This window comes from Postia placenta, assembly GCF_002117355.1.
Source record: "Postia placenta MAD-698-R-SB12 unplaced genomic scaffold POSPLAscaffold_2, whole genome shotgun sequence".
NCBI classification, from domain to species: Eukaryota; Fungi; Basidiomycota; class Agaricomycetes; order Polyporales; family Adustoporiaceae; genus Rhodonia; species Rhodonia placenta.
This window is the reverse complement of record NW_020169833.1, coordinates 2,884,010-2,905,043: the sequence shown is the minus strand read 5'-3', so window position 1 is coordinate 2,905,043 and position 21,034 is coordinate 2,884,010. Positions and strand designations below refer to the sequence as shown.

At 50.8% G+C, this 21,034-nt stretch overlaps 7 protein-coding genes across 7 annotated transcripts in view; 2 read left to right on the top strand and 5 right to left on the bottom strand.

Annotated features, from left to right (window-relative positions):
• Window positions 1-307: 307 nt before the first annotated feature.
• On the bottom strand, window positions 308-1,805 carry POSPLADRAFT_1031540 (hypothetical protein; the record flags this gene model as incomplete). The annotated part of the gene is made up of 4 exons (XM_024476799.1): window positions 308-487; window positions 549-974; window positions 1,023-1,552; window positions 1,616-1,805. 4 exons carry the CDS (start codon window positions 1,803-1,805, stop codon window positions 308-310), a joined length of 1,326 nt encoding a protein of 441 aa, XP_024343362.1.
• Window positions 1,806-5,374: 3,569 nt separating this feature from the next.
• Window positions 5,375-5,650, bottom strand: POSPLADRAFT_1133052 (hypothetical protein; the record flags this gene model as incomplete). The annotated part of the gene is made up of 2 exons (XM_024484295.1): window positions 5,375-5,466; window positions 5,530-5,650. Coding segments are annotated over 2 exons (213 nt in total), but the record flags the coding sequence as incomplete, so codon positions are not given.
• A 4,397-nt stretch (window positions 5,651-10,047) lies between these two features.
• POSPLADRAFT_1053201 (hypothetical protein) lies at window positions 10,048-10,725 on the top strand (the record flags this gene model as incomplete). Its single annotated transcript, XM_024480362.1, has 3 exons — window positions 10,048-10,240; window positions 10,294-10,642; window positions 10,716-10,725. The coding sequence occupies 3 exons, from the start codon at window positions 10,048-10,050 to the stop codon at window positions 10,723-10,725; spliced, it is 552 nt and encodes a 183-aa protein (XP_024343360.1).
• An 863-nt stretch (window positions 10,726-11,588) lies between these two features.
• POSPLADRAFT_1043964 (hypothetical protein) lies at window positions 11,589-12,236 on the bottom strand (the record flags this gene model as incomplete). The annotated part of the gene is made up of 3 exons (XM_024478428.1): window positions 11,589-11,704; window positions 11,768-11,887; window positions 12,095-12,236. 3 exons carry the CDS (start codon window positions 12,234-12,236, stop codon window positions 11,589-11,591), a joined length of 378 nt encoding a protein of 125 aa, XP_024343359.1.
• A 2,049-nt stretch (window positions 12,237-14,285) lies between these two features.
• Window positions 14,286-15,504, top strand: POSPLADRAFT_1043963 (hypothetical protein; the record flags this gene model as incomplete). The annotated part of the gene is made up of 6 exons (XM_024478427.1): window positions 14,286-14,433; window positions 14,484-14,689; window positions 14,741-14,841; window positions 14,892-15,045; window positions 15,095-15,195; window positions 15,243-15,504. 6 exons carry the CDS (start codon window positions 14,286-14,288, stop codon window positions 15,502-15,504), a joined length of 972 nt encoding a protein of 323 aa, XP_024343358.1.
• A 2,529-nt stretch (window positions 15,505-18,033) lies between these two features.
• On the bottom strand, window positions 18,034-19,074 carry POSPLADRAFT_1132427 (hypothetical protein; the record flags this gene model as incomplete). Its single annotated transcript, XM_024484213.1, has 5 exons — window positions 18,034-18,462; window positions 18,517-18,608; window positions 18,692-18,776; window positions 18,827-18,913; window positions 19,030-19,074. The coding sequence occupies 5 exons, from the start codon at window positions 19,072-19,074 to the stop codon at window positions 18,034-18,036; spliced, it is 738 nt and encodes a 245-aa protein (XP_024343357.1).
• A 1,682-nt stretch (window positions 19,075-20,756) lies between these two features.
• POSPLADRAFT_1131780 (hypothetical protein) overlaps window positions 20,757-21,034 on the bottom strand; it is a gene marked incomplete at both ends in the record, with an annotated part of 1,663 nt that continues 1,385 nt past the window's right edge. The window contains one exon of the mRNA XM_024484130.1: window positions 20,757-20,823. Coding sequence (XP_024343356.1) covers window positions 20,757-20,823 — 67 coding nt within the window. The remainder of the gene's footprint in view (window positions 20,824-21,034) is intronic.

Here is a 21,034-nt window from a genome sequence, read left to right as displayed (position 1 = left end):
ACCACTTACTCACCGCTAGGGCCACACTGCGATCGGAGCATACCAAGACGCCCTATAAGCTTCGTTATAGGTTGCCGGATCCGGTAAATTCCAACTGAGACGTTATCTCATTGAGCTATGAATGACAAACATCATCACGGACAGAATCATTACGAGTAAAAGGCCAGGCAATATGTAATTTAGTAGTGTAACATACGCGACCCACCTCGATCAGAGGTCACATTACAATCGACGATGAAGGCTTTTCAGCGGGAACATATGATGACACTGCGTGGGTATCTCGAGAGGCAGGCGCAAAAGCCCAAGATCATGACTTGCGTTTCACATCGTTCTGAGACTTCTCCAACAAGTCCCGGGCATTCTTGCCCTTCTCTTCTAGCACTTTCACAATGTCCTCGTACGCCTCCTTCGTCAGTTTCTTGGCGTCGTCGCCGCGATCTTGGGCGAGCTGCATGAGTGCACTCATGGATGGTGCCTGTTTCAGCATCTAAAAATGCGTCCGTTCAAATACAACAAAGTCCAACGTATTTGCGAAGATGGTAACTCACCTCCTCACCTCCGGGCATCGCCTTGGCCCAGTCCTGCAACACTTGCAAACCATGCTCGACTCCGCCCGAGCCCTGCCCCTGCACGTCATGCGCCTTTTTCTCGACAAACTCCCGCAGCTCCTTCATCTTCTGATCATTTCCAGCTGTACCCCCCTCCGCGGCGTCCTTCACTTTCGCGAAGACTTCCTGCACGACTTTGCTCTGGGACACGCCAGCCGCCATGAAGCTGGACGCGTTGTCCTCGATGAGCTTCTTGATTTCAGGCACCTTGTCAAGGTACGGCTGCGCCTGTTTCACAGCCTCGTTCCATGCGCCTTGGCCAGACGACTGCGCGAGTTTGCGAGCTTCAGAAACCTTCGAACTCACGAGTTTCTGTGCTTGACTTAGGCTATCGGGACTAAAGCCTTTCTCGAAGATATCCTTGACCTACGTGCGCGTCAGTATAGATAGTCAAGGTGACTATATGCGCCCTACCTGACTCAAGGTATCGTCTAATATCTTCTTCGCTTTTGGGCCGCTTTTTTCAGCCATATCCTTTAACTCTTCGTAGCTCCCTCCAAGCTTCTCCTTGATCTCCGGGTGCTTCTCGCTGAGCGTCTTGAATACGTCCTGCCCCACTTTCTTACCTACTTCCTCCAGTTCGCTCATTCTTTTGCGAAGCACTCCCATGACCTTCATCCCAGTCTCTACGCTCACGCCATTGCCACTCTCCTGAATAATCTTGTGGATATCGTCATAGCCTTCCTGCAGAACACGGTTGACGTCATCGCCGTGAGTCTTATGCAGTTGGTCCAATGTATCGAAGGTCGAGTCAATATATGACGAAGCTCCAGGGATCAGACCAGCGTATGACTTCGTGGTTTTTCGGAGGAACTCTATGACTTCATTCGGGTTCTTGGGAGCATTCTCCGCGATAGCGCGCTTAGTCTCCTGGTAGTAGTTCGCCGCTGCCTTGGATGCGTCTACGGCAGTCTTGGCACCAGAGAAATGATACCACGCATACACTGTATGAGTAGGGTTGAGTTTGATATATGCTCAACATTTAGACATATATGTGCGTTACTTACCACCCACGAGGACCACGACTCCTCCTGTGGCACCAGCCGCTACCTGAGAAACAGCCGTCGAAGAACCGCTCGCTGTGGACTGAAATCTATGCAGCCTCAGCGCCTTGGGAAACGCAGACGCGTGGGAAACTGTGGGACGCGTCCCAAAGGTTCTTCCGGTCGCTCTCGCGCCCTTAACCGATGCAAACATGTCGACTCGGACTTGTGCTAGAGTTGTGGAGGATTGCGACCAGGGGAGATGTGGGACGGAAGAAGCGAGAGATGAGCTTCCATTGTAAGGGATGGTGTTTATATATGTGAGGACTGAAGTGTCAACAGAGGGATGCCCCGTGAGGTGAGGGAGGCGCAGAACGATTTGCTGCCGCTGCGATGACGTATGTGATGCTTATGGGGCAAGCGCCCTGCCCGATATGGAATGCCCTCTGTTCTTGATGGCACACAAGACATAGGCTGGATCTCCTTAATATGCATCCTTCAGTAGGATGATATGATCAGATGCAGCATAACTGAACTATTCTCGAGGTCAGAAATGCGAAACTCGTTATATAGCCTTGCGCCACAAGCCTCAGCTCGCTAGTTTGCAGGACTGTTCAAGGTCGGAACTATTGTTGATTCACTACATCAATCATCCTAGTTTGGTGTATGTGTAATGCATAGTAGTATCACGGATAAGGGCAGCATAAAGATTTGGGACATTCAAATTTACATGATCTTTCTGCGGTTTGTAACATAGGAAGGGTCGGGTCTGCTGAGCTATCGTGACGCTGAGTGTTGATCTCTACGGTGAGCTCAGGAGGTCACACTGGGAGTTGTAAAGCCTGGAGAGCCTCTTTGGCCGCGGCTTCTTTAGCAGCATCTTGATTGGGTCCCGTTCCTCTTCCGTGTTCAACACCGTTCACTAAGACCACGAAGCACGTCAATCAGCGCTATACCAGCAAGGCAGAACAAATAGACTTGCGAGTAGCAACGGCAGTCCATTCTCGGTTGTGTCGCGGACCGGTGAATGACATCTCATAGGAGAGAGAGCTGGTGGGACGGCCATGCTCCTGCAGCCAGTTGTTGAGTTGCATCCTCCAATGATCTATGCATAAATCGTTAGTTCGTTACTGGAGTTGCTAGACAGCTATCTGGCCCATGTTCTCCCTCACCTTGACTCATATTGTTATCGTGACTGCGATGTAGACTGGTGATTGCGAGAGATACTTGAGTAGATGCTTATTCCTGACACTGTCTCCCGTTCTTATACACGGTGGTGAACGCCCCGCAATCATCATGGTCGCCGACTGTCTTCTAGGACTTCACCAGTGGTCGGGAGCGACCAAGGCTAGATTGCCGTAGTAGACGAAGCTTTCTGGCCGCTGAACTCATTGGGTGCCGCTTCAAAGCTGTCTCTCCCGCGCATTCAGTCGAACTCCATAGGATATCGCAGTAGATGGGACTCACATATACAGAAGATACACTTAGGCGGTCTCCATGAGTACATCCGGGGTAATGAAGAGACCGTTAGCCAGAAGATGGTAGAAGTGAGAAGGCGAAGTCAATGTGCGGAGGATGGAGGACTAACCCAGCATGCGCTAGAGAGCCTCTAGCGAAGGCGCACACGGAGGGGCCCCTAAGGAACATACACCACGGTCAAATATCGGCCCTTCCTCCGACGGTGTCCGAGTATAGCACGCCTACTGCGAACTAGCTGAGTAAGAGCACGGTGTGCCAGGGAGCATCACACGTCACATCAGGACTAGTTTGTTTTTGCTCTCATATTGGTACTAACGCGGTCTGGACAGCGTCAGTTTCCTCATCATTCCATCGTAAGGCCAAGTATCCTAGGAATCGCAAATGAGAGCGGGCCACGGAGCCCCGCAAAATACATACCCCTTTGACCAACTTGCCGACCAAGTTCAAGTCACCATAAAAGGAGAACTGGCAGGGGGTCAGACACGACACACCATAGGACTTTACGCATGAAGCGCGCCCGAGAGCTCTCACCGGAAGTGCGTGTGGTAATCATTTTGACGCTGACCACATTTAATGTGGAATTTGGAATTCATGTCAGCAGCGCGTTGCACTCCGCTAGTCTGGAGCGTGCACATATAGAATACATACTCTTGTATGGATTGATAGAGCGTAGGCAAAGTTCTGCGCGAATTGATTTGGGGGCGCATGCGGCCACCCGTCGGTGTAGATGACAGCGTCTTCTTGAGCATGTCTGGAGCAGCTGCTCGCTTACTTCAATTGTTCCCGGGCATAGGGAACGTTTCATCAAGCCATCCATATGACAGGAATGTCGAGGTTTCTAAAAGGAAGAAGCAGCCGCAAAGTTCACGGAGAGCGATAGCCAACGCTGGCGCCTGTGTGATCACTGCTGTGCGGCTACTGTGGATTGAATGTTCCATCGGCCTGTGTGAGGTTCCGCGCACTAGATACAAAGATGTGTGACCCTATTGAGCCGCAATCCAAACTAAAAATACTCATCCGTGACTTGAACGGGGTTCGTTGAAGAACTCCGGAATATGTCATGCAGATATGCGTTAATCTACTGATAGCAGACTCTGTCGCTGTATGAACCGGGTATGTGCGAGGTCAACATGAATAAAACCATGGTATATGAGTGACACATTTCGAAACCCAAGGCAGGCGCTCGACTGGGGAAACGAAGTCGGAGTGGCGAGTCGATCGATCACTGTCACGGGGCGTAGTCAGATCCGATCAACGCTGGGGTTATGTATATTTTCTAGGAGCCAAGACCGAATACCGTGAGTCTACTTGATTGCCCTCTAATTCGAGGCGTTAAAAATGTTTAAGTATGCAGACGAGAATCAAATAAGAGATCATTGTACCCGCGTCGTGGTGGTAGGGTTACAAACGAAGTATAGTACCTCGCGCGTAACTAGATGTACGATCGCTATTTAATCAGATCGAATCTACCGTCTGCTCAAACCCCAAAATAGTCATGTCGCTGAGCCAAGTTGCAGCAGCCAAAGCCCGCAACGAAGCAATTATGCTATGTGTAGTATTCAGCAGCTGTGATGTAAAATGCGCATTTGATCATCGCAATTGGCAACATCCGAACCTTTCCCCCTCACTATGGTTCCCCCGTTACCTTTGACCACGAGCAAAAGACTGTCGACAGGGATATTGCTGAACGCAGTATCCTCATAAAGAACATGCTCGAGGACATTTGCGAAAGCGAACAGCCCATTCCTCCTCCTGGAAGGGAAAGGAATATGCTGGTCACTCTCATCGAGTGTCACCATGGAGGTCCTTAGCGCTTCCAGGAGGAGAGCCAGAAGCGGACCACCAACATCACTCAATGGGACCAGAGTATCTTCTCATTTGACCAGGAGGTACTTTCTGCGGTCATCCTCGCGGTAAACTATCTGGGCATACAGCTTCTCCTCGATCATGTTGGCGGTAGGATTGTGACAAACACGATTAAGAGCTAGACTTCTGGAGGAATACGCGAGCTCTCCAAAGAGGAGCTTGTGGAACAGTTAGTTGTCAAGATGAGGTCATTATCACCATGACTTGAATTCCAGAGCCGGAAGCTATATATAGAATATGTTTCAATACATGAGAATTTAGGGGCGGGGTACCCTCTGCAAGACGCGTCACGAATCTCGGGCCATCTCAGAGGCAAGGTAATATGTAACGCCTTTCTGGATCAATGCGGATAGACGGGGGGAAGGAGGTAGTGAGCATAGAAGTAGTATGAGAGCCATGATCCGCATGAGTACAGAATGATATCAGGTACCGACATGGTCAGGTCAGAGCATCAAGGGCCTTCTGAGCCGCAACTTCTTTGGCTGCACCTTGACTGGGTCCCGTCCCACGTCCATATTCTACACCGTTTACTAAGAAGGCGATGAGGAAAGGCGGTCAGTACTATACCAGCTGGGTACGATTATTGAATTCACTATAAGCGACCGCAGTCCACACTGCGTTGTGTCGTTGACCACTCGGCGAGGTATTCCATGTGAGAAGGTCGGTAGAGCGGTACCGATTCTGCAACCAATTGTTGAGCTGCATACGCCAGTGCTCTGTACACGAATCGTTAACTGGGTGTTGAACATGTAAGACAACCAGGGTCCGACTCACGACTCTCCTGGCCTTCACTCATACTGTACTTGTTGGATCTATTGCTGGGTGCAAAAATAGGCGGAAGTAACGGATAATGAGCATCGCTGGACCCAATCTCTCGTCTTTATACACAGCGATGGAAATTCTGCAATCATCATGTTCACCGGCCGTTGTAAAGAACTCATTCATGGTTGGTGCACGTCCGACATCAAGTTGCCGTACTGGATAGCTTGTTGGCAACCGATGATGAACACCGCTTCAAAGCCGTCTTCGCCATTCATGCAATAGGATTCCTGAGCATGTTGCGGTAGACGCAACACGGCGTCTTGTGGGCAGAGCTCGAATACGTAGGAGGTCCACTTGGGCTGCTTCTGTGGTCGACATCGGAATTGACATAGAAGCCGTTGACAGGAAGAGGTAGAGTGGGGTGAGAGGGTGAAGAAGAAAAGATAGAAGCCTCACTCGACATGCTCCGAGACCTCATGCGCGCGCGCAAGAGCCCAGGAAATATGCTCCACTGCTGCGCTATCCCGCAAGGATGTCCGGGCCAAGCCCGGAGCCCGCAACGTGGTTGAGCAAGCGAGCGGCGGAACATGGAGTGCCAAACGCCGCACCCATGTTCTGCCACAGCGAGTCTCATCGAAGGTAAGTAGGATCCGACGGTCGTGTTGGTGCCAACCCACTCCGAGCCAGAGACTTCGGTAATCTGTCGTCAGACCACCTATTCCAGGGGGTTTCAATAAAGCGTACCACTAAACTGGAGGAGATGCGGCGGGCGTCCTACGGTCAATTTGTCATGAGAGGTTGGCGAGCGTAGCGTCTGCGACGGTAATCACCATGGAAATCTCCGCTGGAGACGCACGACAGCTCTCCTGGAGCATATGTGTGGCGATATCAATACCGGATCTGTGTAGCATGTAGAAATTTCAGGTTAGCGTGTCGTCCTGCAACGAGTTCGGGGGTACATTCCGCTATTGAGGAGCATTCATAGAGTACCAGTTAGCTGGTCTACACGTACACCATTCCATGAAGAAGTAAGACCACGAGTATTTTCAGCGTGCACTGGGCTGGTAGCATGTCCGGCCATCTAGCGCAGTAGGCGATGGCGTCGTCCTGATGTCATTGGTTATTCGGAACATGGGGATGCGTGCAGACGCTTGCGGAGCCTCAATCGCCTCGGAGAAGGGCAGGCACTCTGATTAAACCACACGTTTGATAGGTACGTCAAGAGTGCCACAAGGAAGGAGCCACCGCAATTGAAGTTATCGGAGAGTCAATAGTGACGCCTGTGTCAACATCGCTGCGCGGCTAGTGCGGTTCATATGCTTGGCAGGGCTCGCGCTGTAGTTATGTAAACATATCACCGGCTTTGATCTAAATTTATACTCACCTTACCCACACAAGACCTGGATGGGATTTGTTGAGGTTATACATACTCACAGGTGCGCGTTAACGTAATAGACTTCCTCCAAATACCGAACCCCAGTATCGGCGAGGTCACAATGCTGATCAGCACTGATGTATCGGTGACCGAGGGCAGCTACCATCAATGTCTCAGGACTGTGATACCTTGCATCGAAAGGACGGAGAGGAGACAAGAGAAGGCTGGATGTCGAATTACAACCGATGTCGCGTTGGCGAGTCGATCGATCACAGTCAGATCTCCGATCGGGTTCGTGTAGCGACGTACTTAGCCATACGTACTTACAAGCGGACACCACATGTTGCTAACATTTAGCAAGCGGTCTGTAGACGAAAAATCGGAGCTTATGTGAAGTCGGAGACTGAATTGAAGGTCGAGTCCTGTCAAATGTTCATTCTCTGTGATAAGGTAAACGATAGGGCAGTCGAGACTTGTAATGGGATGGTTCTACTACACACGTCCTTCAGCGGCGGTGATGTAAAGTGTACGAACGTTGACAGAGGCCACGCGGAGCATATCGGCTAGGAGTCATGATTGCTAGAAATGTGTACGTTACATGGACAGTACTAGTCGGTGGAATGCAAGTGATTAATTTCTCATAGACAACTACACAAAGCGATAATCAGAGAGGGAGACTCTCATCTGGGTTCAAGAAGTTGACCTTAATTCCCAGACTGAAGAGAAAGTGAGATTGAGGGTATGGTGAACAAGGGCGGCAATTTTGAACGCTCACAATCCTTGCAGCTTATGTCAGTTGAGGCCCGGATGCTCCAGCCTCAGCCGGTCAAGGACTTGCTTTGCAGCTTCCTCTTCCGCATCAGCCTTGCTCGTACCCTGTCCTGTTCCATATTGAACGCCGTTTACTGATGAAGAAATGAAGCTGTCAAGAAGCTATTGGTAGGAATGCTCAGGGAACGCACTGTATGCGACCGCCGTGAAACCTTGATGACGATGGCCAATAGGATCACCCTTAGTCAATTTTCCCAACGCGGAGTTGCGCTGCAGCAAATTATTCAACTCCATTCTGTATTCTGATATGCATATTAGGCTGAGATGTGCTTTAACAGACGAGTAAACATACCGGGCATCGTGACTTGCAATATAGCGAGCTACTGGATAACTGAGCGGTCGGGTAGTGTGAGCTTGACGACCTGACATGCTTGGAACCTCTTTGTTTAAAAGGTGCGCTGTGAAGCTGCCAGGCCATCTTTTAGGAAAGCGGCCCCATTCCGCGCACAGCGCAAGAGCAGAACGACCCGGATGCACCGTAAGAATTGCGCGGCCCGGTATCTCAAGGCTAACCTCCCAGACATTGTGGACAGATAAATGAGAATGTATTGGACACGGCGCTGTAACAGCCACCCAGTCATACATAGAGCGGCAGAGGGTGTAGCAGTTGGAGCAGCACCTATTGCAGTGTCCGCTTCGAGCGCATGTCTCTCGATTGAAGTATGCCGGCAGGATGTGCTAAAAGAGACAACGCCGTTGAGGGCCAGCCATTTCCGAAGGTAGTTACGTTCTAGAGGCGCAAAGCTACGAACGCAGACTGATAGCACCAAGGACACAGTGAACCTTCGAAGCCTGTATTAACCGGGCGCTCCTGGAACGTAGTGGTCGTTCGAATTAAGTGGCCAATCTTGGATCTTCCAGAAAGATGGAGCGACTGAGAGGACTTTAGATAGCCGAGGAGACGCCTGCGAGTGTTAGCTGTACGGACCCCTGAATGTCATTTTGATTGACATGGAAGGGAATATTCGAAATGGTTGCCAGCAACGCATTGAGTTTTGGAGACTGGAAGGGTTGAATAATGCTAAGCCTCTCGATGCATTCGGCGGCTTATCCCCCGAGATCCGTGTGGTGTTCGAGAAAGCTTGCGATGCTTTGCTGTCGAAATACAGCCTGACGACGTAGACCAATTCATAGGCGATAGCCGTCTCACCACAGACATCGTTTCCGCATCACAGGTTGGCGATCAGAGGCAGGTGTAATGTGGCTAAGGTTAAGACACACATGAAACGAAGGGCGCCTTTTTGCAGAATGATTCAGCGTTGAGATCCGGAGGCGAGCTAGAGCAGACTGTGACGCTGCGAGCTGAAAGCCGACCAGATTTCTAATAGCCGGCACGCATGGGGGCCGTCTGCCAGTGTACGCTCCATACTGATATCTTATCTGGATTTCTATGACATATAACTGACGTGGCAGCAGCACGATTAGGACATTGGGACGTGAGGATGTGCATACCGAGTGGCGCAATGTCATCGAGCGTTGGGATGAGAGCCAGCTAATCTTCGCGCGCAGTTGTTCGAATGTCCAATATGGCCGTCCGTCCAGCCGACAAAGTGAGGTTTTCTTAAGTGAAAGATAGTGACCGCCGGAGAGCAAGTTAGCGAGAGACGCCACGAAGCTATTGAGGTTGTATATTACCAACAGAATATTCGCGTGGCAAGAGATGATACACCGCAATGGTCCCCATCTGAATCACCTCACCACAAGCAGACAGTGAGCCAGCTTCGTGACTCACAACGTCGAGCACTTGAAGTTCGCGATACTTAGGAACCGCAGGTACTAACAGATCAGATTGCAATTCATGATACCTACGCCGTATAGAGTTTACACCCGTAAATAAATAAAAACTCATGATAGATCGAATTGGGTCAGTCCAGTTCGATGCACGACCCATGTGACCGTCACGCGTCGCGACCGGACGAGTTGGGAGCCGCCGAGCCTGCCGCACACAAGACGCGTCCTCCCGGCAAGTCTTCATTAACTACTCCTTCGATCCTGGTCTGTCGGACGTAAAATGCTCATTCTCGGGGCATTCGCGGTGTGCGATTCGATACGCTGAGGTACAGAAACGGGGGACGTCGACCGGTCTACTCTTCGCACGCCCCCTCGAACAGCCACGCTAGCCACCATACAACATAACCCCCACATGCAGGGAATACCGCTCGCTCGCCGTCATGCTGCAGGCCATCTTTTGCGTCTGAAGTCCTCCAATCGTTTACTTCCCTCTGCTACGTTGAAAGAACCTAGCCGCGCCTTCACCGATGAACGCAATACTTCTTCGTCATTCAACACTGTTGCTGTCGGTGCTGCTGGAGGAGTGATAATACTCTTCGGAGGAGGTGTGCAGTCTTCTCAGATTTCAGTGCGACGCTGACTTGTCGTGACCCCATAGGATATGCCTTCTATCATTTTTCAGGCATCAAGCGAGTCGTCGACGCATACCACGGGGCCAAAGCCTACTATCAGAACAAGAAAGCTGCGACCTCAGAGAAGGCGCAACGCTTCAAAGAGCGCTTCATCCGCTCCCAGTCATCCACTGAGCCACATAGTGAATCAGTCGCTATGGCCAAGGAGAATGGAACTCTCTTCTCGAGGATACCCAGACGAGGAGATGCGCACGAAGGTGCTACAGCTGGCGGCGTAGATGAGCCCAAGTCGCAGACCGCTTCTACAGACAATGTGAAAGAACAGCGGAAGAAGTTACGAGACCTGCGCAAATCCGGAGCCTCGGGCTCTAGTGAGTTAGTATTGCGTCATGTGTCGTGCCCCTTTTGGGCGAAGGTGAGAATGCACGCTGAACTACACGCTTCGTAGGGAGGCGTAGACGATGGTCGAGACGTAGATGAAAGCTCTATTCCGCCCGGGCCGGGCAATTGCCATCGTCTCCATGCTCCAGCAACCACTTCCATTCCATGCGTTTGCAGCGTCTGCTCTACTCCGTGTCTTGTGACAAATATCGCACCACATTTTGTCACTTATGTTGTCGACCTTGCTATCCTTCTGTGCTCGTACATGCTCTTACCGCTGTGTGTATTTAATTTCTTGTATTCGGTGGTCATCTTCGCCAAGACACGATATCGGCGATGCAATTCGCTACTCGTCCATCTTTGTGCTCTCTCGCATCAAAAATGGAGCAATTGACGAGTATACTAGTACTATGACATACTGGGTAGTCGGCAGACCCCCCAAGTTGACAGGCGTGACCTACCTCCAATCAAAGAGCAGGATTCCCCGGAATTTCTCGGGCTGTTCGCAGTCCGATCAATAGTTTTGGCTCCTGGGCCAATCAGGCAAGGGGTGCCGACTTGGGGGGTCTGCCGACTACCCAGTATGCCACAGTAGCAGTGGCATGGCTACGCAGGGAACCACGCAGTCATGCTTGTAATCACTGTCAATCCGATGGCGTACAATCAATCACGAACACATGTATTCTTCAAAGGTAATCAACGGCGGTTTGCTGCGTTCTCGTCGTGGCTAGCTAAGCTACTGCTCAATCCGCCTGGTGGTAGATTCACATCGGGTACGGCGTGAATTTACTTGTATGATTGACGGGCCAACATTCGAATTGACCAAAGCATATGCGAGGGCACAGGTATGACTCGCTGCATTAGATTGACAGATGGTGAAAGGGTGGCCTCTGAAGGGTGCCCTCCTGTGCTCGACATGTTCAAGAGAGCACAGCATCTACTACTGTTGCTCTTGATCAAACCTCTCCTGGAGGGCAGCGAGTGCTCTCTCGGCGGCTTGGTCCTTCGCAGCATTCTTCTTTGTGCTCGTGCCTCTGCCATACTCTATACTGCGAACTGCCGTTGGGATGCACAATAGGCGCGTTAAACCAAGGCGGCATATTTGAGCGTCCTACTCACAATACACAATGACCACCCATGTAGCTGCATGCCGGGGCCCAGTCAAGAGTTCTTCCGACGTCAGGTCGTCGGCCCGACCGAACCGTCCTTGGACCCAGTTATTGAGTGTCATTCGCGGATCTGAGTATCAGTGTGAGTAAAATGCAGTCAATATAGACGGAATGACACGAACGCGTGTCTTCGTCGCTCATACCGACAGTCTGGAGTTGAGCAGGAATGGGACTTGTCGAGCTGTTCATGCTTCATTTTAACGAGGTGCTGGTGCTTGTATTCCTGCGCTGATGCAAAGCACACGGTGAGTTTCATAAGCTCAAATGACCTACTCACGCAGGGGCATATTCAAATGTTGGGGGCCAGCATGAAAGCAACGGGCAGTCCACCGTGCAGCCGAGCGCAACTGATTTAGGCTGCAAGCATGTGGGGCTGCCGAGGCGGGAATGTCGTTGATAGCTCCGTCCCTGACAGCCATAATCCGGGAGCTGAGCTGACAAGTCGATAACGGCGTTTCATCTTTGACAGATTGAGTATGGAGACCTTCGGCGGGTGCGCGAGTCGTGCAGAGCATTGATTAGGAAACCGCACAAAGAGCAAAAGCGAGACATACCTTCTAGATACATCCTCCTCGCCGAGGCCGGGTCGCGTTGACCACACAGAGGGGCGTTCGTTCAGCGACAGAAAACCACGTCTTTTCGTTGTACGACTTGCGTCAACGCGGAGATTGAGCCACACGAGACGCTGACGGAAGGTCCGGTAAAATAGTAGTATAGGGCGCGGTTGTAGTTGGTTAGCTCCAAAGCCCAGGCCCCCAATTGCCTTGGCGATTTACACGGTAGGACCGCATTGCAAGGTGTGCTCAATTATAACCTGATAGCGCTGCCCATGTGTGATCAAATTGTGGTTCTCTGACGCCTGAAATTACCCACCGGCGCGCTCTTGTAACGCTCGCATAAGGACGTCTCTTCCCTTCGAATAGTTGCCGGTTACTATGCGAGGGTCAATGGAGAGCGTAGAGCCGCAATCCGCGAAGAGATGATATCTGCATGCGAGCTATCCGCGATGAATCGTATTCAAAGGAGTCCTAATGCTTCTGCTGTTGGCACTGGGATGTCAACTGCATTCACCCAACCGTGCAGCTTTGTCTGATGTCCGAGAAAATCCAGCGCTAAGGCTAGATATGCGCGCAGAGATGGAAAGTAGAATGGGACGTCCAGGAAGTAACACGAGCCGAGCCTCCCAAATATAATCACAAGTCGGCCGGGCTACTTTCTAACTATTATCGGCTCGTTAGTGCCGTTGTGCATTGCGACTAGAATTTTTTGGCGAGACGAAAACATTTATGCCTGCGTTGACCTGAGCAAGTGCGGCATAATGCCACTGGATTGAGATATGATATTGCGCAGCGGAACTCGTGTAAATTAACAGGGCAAAGGACTCGCCGTCTATAGAGTACGAGCGGGTGATAACTGGCCTACGACACGAATGCTATGGCATCCGAGGAGGTTTGGCGTATTTTTGGGAACTAACTCAGCAGAGCAGCCAGGCAGAGAAGGAAGTACAGTTTAAGCGCCCATTCTTCATCCCGCTGTTCCGAATCCATATATGGAGGTTTCCATTTTTATGGGCCCCCACACGTGGCGCCCGAGCGCGGTGCTCCTCTTGATGTGTCGCAACGACTCGAACTATGTGGATGGCTATCTCCTTCGTCAATGCATTCCGATGCAACATTCATCAAAATGCAGGACCGCCGATCTAGGCTAGAGGAATTCCGAATTCGGTACAACCAATCATGATTAGAATAGCATGGTGGGCGGTCCCCCGAACGCTGCGCATAGTATCTTGTCATGACCGAGGCCGAGATGATCAGCGGAAATCTTGCAGGAACGTGAGGTCGCCTGGCTCGCATCACATCCTGGTATGCAGGAGGCCACATTCCTACACGTGATGTCCTGCCCTGAACCGCTTTTTGCTACATCTCTGCAGCAACAAGGACTGTGCCCTTCCTTACAGTTACCTGATCAATCGATACGCGAGTGTGCTATAATGAGCTACGTGCATCTAAATTTAAGCTGGCGATTCCGGACATACCAGGTGCATGCTACACCAAGACGTGTACTATCGGCAAACAGCCTGCGAAACTATTACGTCTCCGTGCCTCCTGACCATAAGGCGTGCAGCATCACGGTCGCCTCGTGTACTACTGTGGACCCACATTACCATCGATATGAGACACGCGACCTTCGCCTGCTTTCTTCATACGGCAATCGAGCCTGGTGAAACGAACTTTACGTGCCTGCTTTGCCCACTCGAAAGAAACTCGCGGCTATACTCCAAACCAGAGAACAACAACGCCTGAATATAACCCCTGTAAGTCCTATCGAGCTCATGCTTCAAAGAGAATGTACAGAACCGTGCTGCGAGTTGACATTTTATCCAGATCCACCTCATTGGATGCACCATGCAGACCGATAAAGCTTGCTCTATAAAAGGCATTATCCGACAACTGGCGCTACATGATGCGATGAGGGAAGGTCTCCTCACTGGTAGTTTCTTCGACACCAAAGTCTACGCATATTCTCGCAGAGCCACATCCGATAGGATAATTGAGCCGCGATGTATCTTCGCGAACAGTGTTTTGCTCAAGACTACATCGGAATTCTTTGTCACTCGTACGTGCGCCAAATTACTTAGATGTATTGATGACCAAACCATTTGCTAGTCCTTTCCGAGCAGTTTTCGGAAGCACAGCCGAGGACAGACCTTGCGTGTGAGGGATACACGAGTATCGATGAGTACGATTATGGAGACGACAGTGATCTGGAAGATGTAGAACTTGAAGACGAGAGCGGAGATACACCCCTAGTCAAGAACTGTGCGGATTCCATCTTGCACGACGATGTCAGCCAGTGTCGAGGTTCAGTGTTGGTGCGCTACCTGACATTCTGACCGAAGGCGCAACACTAAAATGCTAAATAGGGCTCAGACGCACCCGGAATACTGGCTCCCGCCCCGGATTCGGTCGGCGTGCGAGATACGACGATACGGGCAATTTTCCTGAGGAATGTCGCATCCAATACGTGAGTTTCTTACAGGCTGCCTCCCTGCCGCTGTCTCGATCATTTTATAGGATACAAGCCTTTGTCTTCTATCTGCTTACTGGCATCGTTGACTTCGCCCCGCTCCGGTCGCAGTCCATCACTGTCGCAAGGAGCGCCACACGAACTCCACAGCATCAAGCCCCAAGCTGTTCGCCGAAATCCATGTACCGTCTGGCTCACCTGGTGAGTCACTTGGCTTCGATATCTGATCCAAACAAACAACACTGGACAGTACGGAATCAAAGAATTGCAGGCGCTGGCAATACAAGACATCGCCTCCAAGATATCGCATGAAAACATTGTGCCTGAATTGTTCTCATCTCTCACGGCCAGGTACATTTGTCTCATGACACACTACCACAACTAACGTCGGATTTTAGGTACCCTGAGATCCAGCAGACCGAGGTCAATTTCCTCATCGACAAGGGATTTACTGCAGGGGTGTTCGCCGCGATGCCAACTTGGATCTCGAAGGTCGCCTCCGGTTCTCTGGGACGTCTCAGTGGTGACGTCCTTGCTTTGTTACTGCAACGATTAGCCACTAAGCCTGTTCCTCGCCTTAAAACTCCATTCTGCGACGAATGCGCGGAGTCGTGTCCACACCGCCCCTCAAAAAAGGCTCGTAATGCATCGTCTCGGTGATAGTCCGGCTATATATAATTTCCATCTTACCACGATGGTCATGATTGTGGCAGTGTAAACGTATCTACCACTGGCAGCAGCGTTCAAGATATTCTACGAGTCTCGCTTAGCATAGTGCTGGCACTCATCGTAACATCTGTCAGCTTCTACCCGAGCAAAATTGATGAGCTTGGCCCTCGAGGCTGCCGCTATCACTGTTGTAAACTGTTAAGCTCACTTTCAGGTCCATCCACAGCCTGTCGGTATAAGTGTCTGTTTCTTATGTTTCTTCAGTATTACAGATACCCTGTTTGACACCATACTTGTGTACACGTGCTGAACATGTGCCATAACCCGAGTCCACGTTCCTGTCTTCTGCGTGTGGTTGTTATTGTCAAGTCGACTTCTTTCAGCATCAGCACCCCGGTTGTTGAATGTTCGTTCCTGGTCTGCATGGAGTTCAATGTCTTCAACGGGCATATTACAGTCAATCACAGGCTCTATCATCAGCAGATGTCTCTGATTGGTAATTTGATTTCACTGCTCCTCGCGTAAGACAGGTTCTTCACTCTTCCTGGCGCAAGGCACGTACATTTGGCAATGCCTCCCATGGGTTGCGAGCTCTTGTGTGCTGCTTCGCGAATGCAATGCTCCACACGCATGGAGAGTGATCCTAGATTGTTTAGAAGGATCCGAATGGTGAGTTCGTCTGGCATCCCGCCTCGTCTCGATTCCAAGGCATTGCGAGTCCTTCCCAATCGTCACAATTGCACTATGTATGCTAGCACAGACAAGAAAGGAAAAAGGGGCTCTAAATCCAACAAACCACTGTCCTCCTCGTTGATGCCATCACCCTCTTTGTTGTCCCCACAGCAAAGTCTTTCTAGGGAACAGGTCCTGCACACCGCTCTTAAAACTGCCGTCGTAGCAGGTGGAGACTTCATTGACACTCAGATATACTGTTTCTCCCGTCGCACACATGATGGTCTGGTCAACAGGCCGCGTTCTATTCAAGCGAACAGCTACTTGTTGAAGGCAACGTCAAGCTTTTTCCTCAGCTGTATGCATCTCGATATATTGGTCCACCCACTTCTGATGATCTATCCACAGCGCTAGGCGGAGATTGGAAGGCAGAGATTCTCGATCAACAAAGTTCCACAGATTGCTACGAATATGACTCGGATAGCGATATTGAGGACAATACGGAGGACGAGCTAGCGTACGATGATGCTGCGGAATCCCAGGGCTATCCAGCAAGTCAAGAGGGATCAGAGAAGACGATTCTAGAATACAGTCCGGGCGACGGGGAGCGTCCGGGTGAGGTTAGTAGTCAGTCCGATATCAGCCAAGCCACTGGCTGACTGTTTTGCCTCAGGATTCTAGATCTGCACAGTCTCCAGATTCCAGCGATGCAAATACAGCTATCGAAGCTAATGCATTCGTTGCCGGTCGCAGGAAAATCATCTTCGTCAAGAATGTTGCATACAAAACGTAGGTCACTATTTGTGGTTGAGTGGTAGACTTACTATTTACGCATAATTTGTCTAGGATGCTCGCTTTTGTCTTCTATGCGATGACAGGGGCGATTGGGTTCTCGCCCATTAGATCTCAAAATGCTCGCAGAGAGGCGACTAACGCCACCAAATCATATGAATCTCCTCGATGTTCGCCGAAGTCCATGTACCGGTTGGCCGAAATGGTATGAATATGACCCACAGTAACATTGTATACAGCTGACCTAATCATATGGTACGGGATCCCAGATTTACAGGCGTTAGCGTTGAAAGAGCTTGCAGCACAATCATCCGCCACTAACATCCTCGCGGAATTATTCTCGCCATACGCTGCATGGTGAGTGCCAATGAGTCCTAGCACTCGACAGGACAGGGCTCGCTGACAGCTCACACGAGACTATGGAACTGACGAAGTGCGGGATAGTGATGGTTTTACTGAGAAAGAATTGGCCACGCATCCAGGCGGTGTTATGTGCGCGCAATTTCCGCAATCGCTCCCTAACGGTGAGACGTGTTTGAGGCGAACCATCCACGTAGCGTGCTTTAGCTAGCTCGATAGCGTACTGTAAGTGCGAATCATGACCTATCACCTCGGAGAAGTGCTTGGAACCTAGTACATCAGGGAAAACACCCCGGGCTAATTAGATCTAATTAGATCTAATTAGGTGTAATTAGGTGAGATAGTCGGATAGATCTAAATGTGGACTCATCGGTCTACTATTAGTGCTCTTAGATGGGCTTAGATGAAAAATAGCTTACTTCATTAGCATACATTAGCGTACTCTTAGTGGTCGAATAGGGCACACGCGCATGGTAGAATAGCAAAGGAGTATATTATAGTATAGCTATACAATGACAACTAGATCAGACTGTAGTAAGTACTCAGTATCCACACAATAGCGTAACAGTCCGCGCGGTGTATGAAATACATGGTGCATGACAACTCCTCATCGTTCACCTCGCATCTCAGTCGCGTACGCACAGCCCGGGCCGGGGCCTCACATGCTGAAGGGCGAGGATGCCAAAGTCTGGGACTTCACGCGTGCTCACGCCGGTACCGCTGGCGTACACGTTCCATCGCCTCCCATAGCTCGGGCGTCTGCCACGCCGACTCGTCCTCTTGGAAGGACGTGCTTGCGAAACGATCGGACTCGACGGACACCTCGCGGCCGCGACGGTGGGGAAAGCCAGGAATTGACTGTGCATATGAGGTTGCATGGGACGAGCTGAGGTCAAAGCGATCGCGTCGTGGAGACGCGCTGAGAAGGGGCAAGCCGTGCCGCGATGAGTAGGGCGGCAGGCCGCCATGCGAGGACTGTGCACGACCGCCATCCTCCTCGACCCAGTCGTCCATGCCGTTGTCTTCCTCATCTTCCGGTGCCTCGCTCATGACCACGACCTCTTTGCCTAGAGCGCGCTGGCCTTCTGCGATCAGCGACGTGAGCTTGTCGCCAATCCAAGACATCTATCATGATGGTCACTATGTGTGACCTAGACACTGTTGAGGGACCCAGCGTACCTGGTCGTCTTCGCCTTTGTCTGTGTCTAGCTCCGGGTCAGCATCGGGTGCACTGAAACTGAATTCCGGAGGAATAGGCATGTACGATGTGGCTGAAGAGCCGACAGAGGCGGAAGAGGTAGAAGCTTGCATGGGGCGCGAAGTGTCTTCCGGTGACAAGATTGTGTGCGTCGACCAGCAATGTGGCGGGATTTGCGGGAGCGGGGAGTAGGGGGCGTGACCTGGACAGGAGGGGTCGCAGGGACAGAAGAGGGTTTGGGCTGGTGATATATGAGCTTAGGCGTCGCAGCATTACTTCAGCAATACGCACCTTTGGTAGTACCCATTCACCTTGTTCATACGGGGGTGGAGGTGAAGATTCGGGTTGCTTGCCCCGGTCGGTCTCTCCATCTGAACGCTGCGTGGTGGTCGACAACGACGTCCCCGTTGAGCGCGCGGACGAAGGCGTGGTTGTGCGGGGACGCGATTATCGCCAATATGTAGCCCACAAGGTGCAGCAGCGGTGGCACTCACCTGAAGCCCCCGGGATGGCTCGCATGATTCGCCCCCAACAGCCATTCCAATAACGCTTGCCTGTCGTATGTGCTGGACCTGTATTTAAAGGTTAATAAGAACATATGATACATGGCACAGGCTCTCGCTAAAACAGGGGCGAGGTGCTGGGACAAGACCCCCAGGCGACAATTGTTGCGAACAGGACACGAACATGCAGGAACGAAAATTATTGTCGATGTGACGCTGGCCGCAGATCTCCCCTGTTTGTACTTGTTTGATTCGCTTCGCTGGGACGCTAAGTTCTTTGAATCGAGTGCATTCGTGCAGATCACATGATCGTGCCAGATTTAGCCTGGGGCGGACTCTCAGGTGGGTCCGCTGGGGGGTGGACTCTCAGGTGGAGCGAGACACATAATTCTCAAGATAGATTGAGATTAGGATGTAAGCCGCGGGTTTGAAGCTGAGTCTATCTGAATGTCTGGCTGTGTAGGTAGCCATTAGTACACTGTAGTGCGACAATAGCATGAGTAGGTCAATAGCTCAAACTTATATGCGAATATATTGCTACACGGCCGCAGATAATCTTCGATTAAACCCGGGTTCATCAATATGCAAGTTTAACCTGAGATGTCTTGGGTTTTTCTACGAATTGGCCAACCCGGGTTTTCCCCAATCATGCCTGGCATTTGGTACAACCTGGCTCCCAGCAACCCCGGTTAGACACCGGCTCACATTATCCCGCATTTTGCTCCAGATACTGATATCCCACTTAACAATACCAATATTGTAAATAATCCATATATTCTATTATGCGTACACTACAGACATTGTACAACACAGCGGTGCGCATATGAACACATCAATGGGGAGTCGTCAGACCACATACCTTCAACATTGTACACCTGCTCTCATCGTGCATGCCCACACCAACTCCATGACCTGACCATCCTCCTGTATATCATGTTCCTGTCGCTCTCGAAATCATTGAACTCCTGCAATACAAACAGAGCATCAGTAGGTCAGTGGGTCAGTAGGTCAGTACATGCATCAGTAGGTCAGTGGGTTAGTACATGTGTTAGTGTGTCAGTGTATCAGTACGCCAGACTCATCAGTACATTGTTATCATTAGTAACAGTCTCGTTAGTACACCCGTGTAGTCACTATCATCAGTATTGCGCGCATTGTTAGTATCATCAGTATCTCCATTGTGATTAGTACATCAGTGTCAACCCATACACTGATTCACACCAACACCAATTCAACGTACCTTGCATGCAGCCATTTGGGACGGAAAGGATGGTGACGGACAAGAAAAAAGACGACGCGACTGCACTGTGCGATTCAGTCACCATGGATCACAAGCATCACCGTGTCACGTGCATCCGTATCATCTGTCTCTCTCGTCGTTTCGTCCTTGCACCTCATGCAGAAGCTCCCTGTCAATTGTTGTGCAGGCGTGAGCAAAAACATACCGTGGGCGGGCTCATTAAGCTGCTGGGTGTCATCTGATACAACGGTCTACACTCCTATATTGATGCCTGACTCGTAGACGACGAGCGAGGACTTATGGACAGTGCGTCGTCCTGAAGATCGAGCGAGAGAGTCGAGAATGACCACTACCCCAAGTGAAGAGGAGCAGAGACTTGAATGAATAACCAGGTCGAACTTAGGGTTCGACCGACTAATGGTACAACTACTTATACAAGTACCGACTACGCACGGACCATCGTGTCTATGTGGTCGTGTTAGTGAAGAAAGAAACGTAGTGGTACGATACCAGGCACGAAGTGCGCACGGACCCCATTATGTAAGCTACATAATGTTCAACCTGCGGGTGAGCGCTAAGACAGGCGCCAGTATGGGCGCTAGTAGTACAAGGAATAGAACGGAAAGACAAATGTTTCATTACCCCCCTACCAGAGTCGAAGTCCCATTCGACTACTTACTGCTCACCATCTCCATACAACTCCCAATCTACGCCGTCGTCCTCCTCTTCGTCGAACCACTCCTTGCGCGCGTTCCT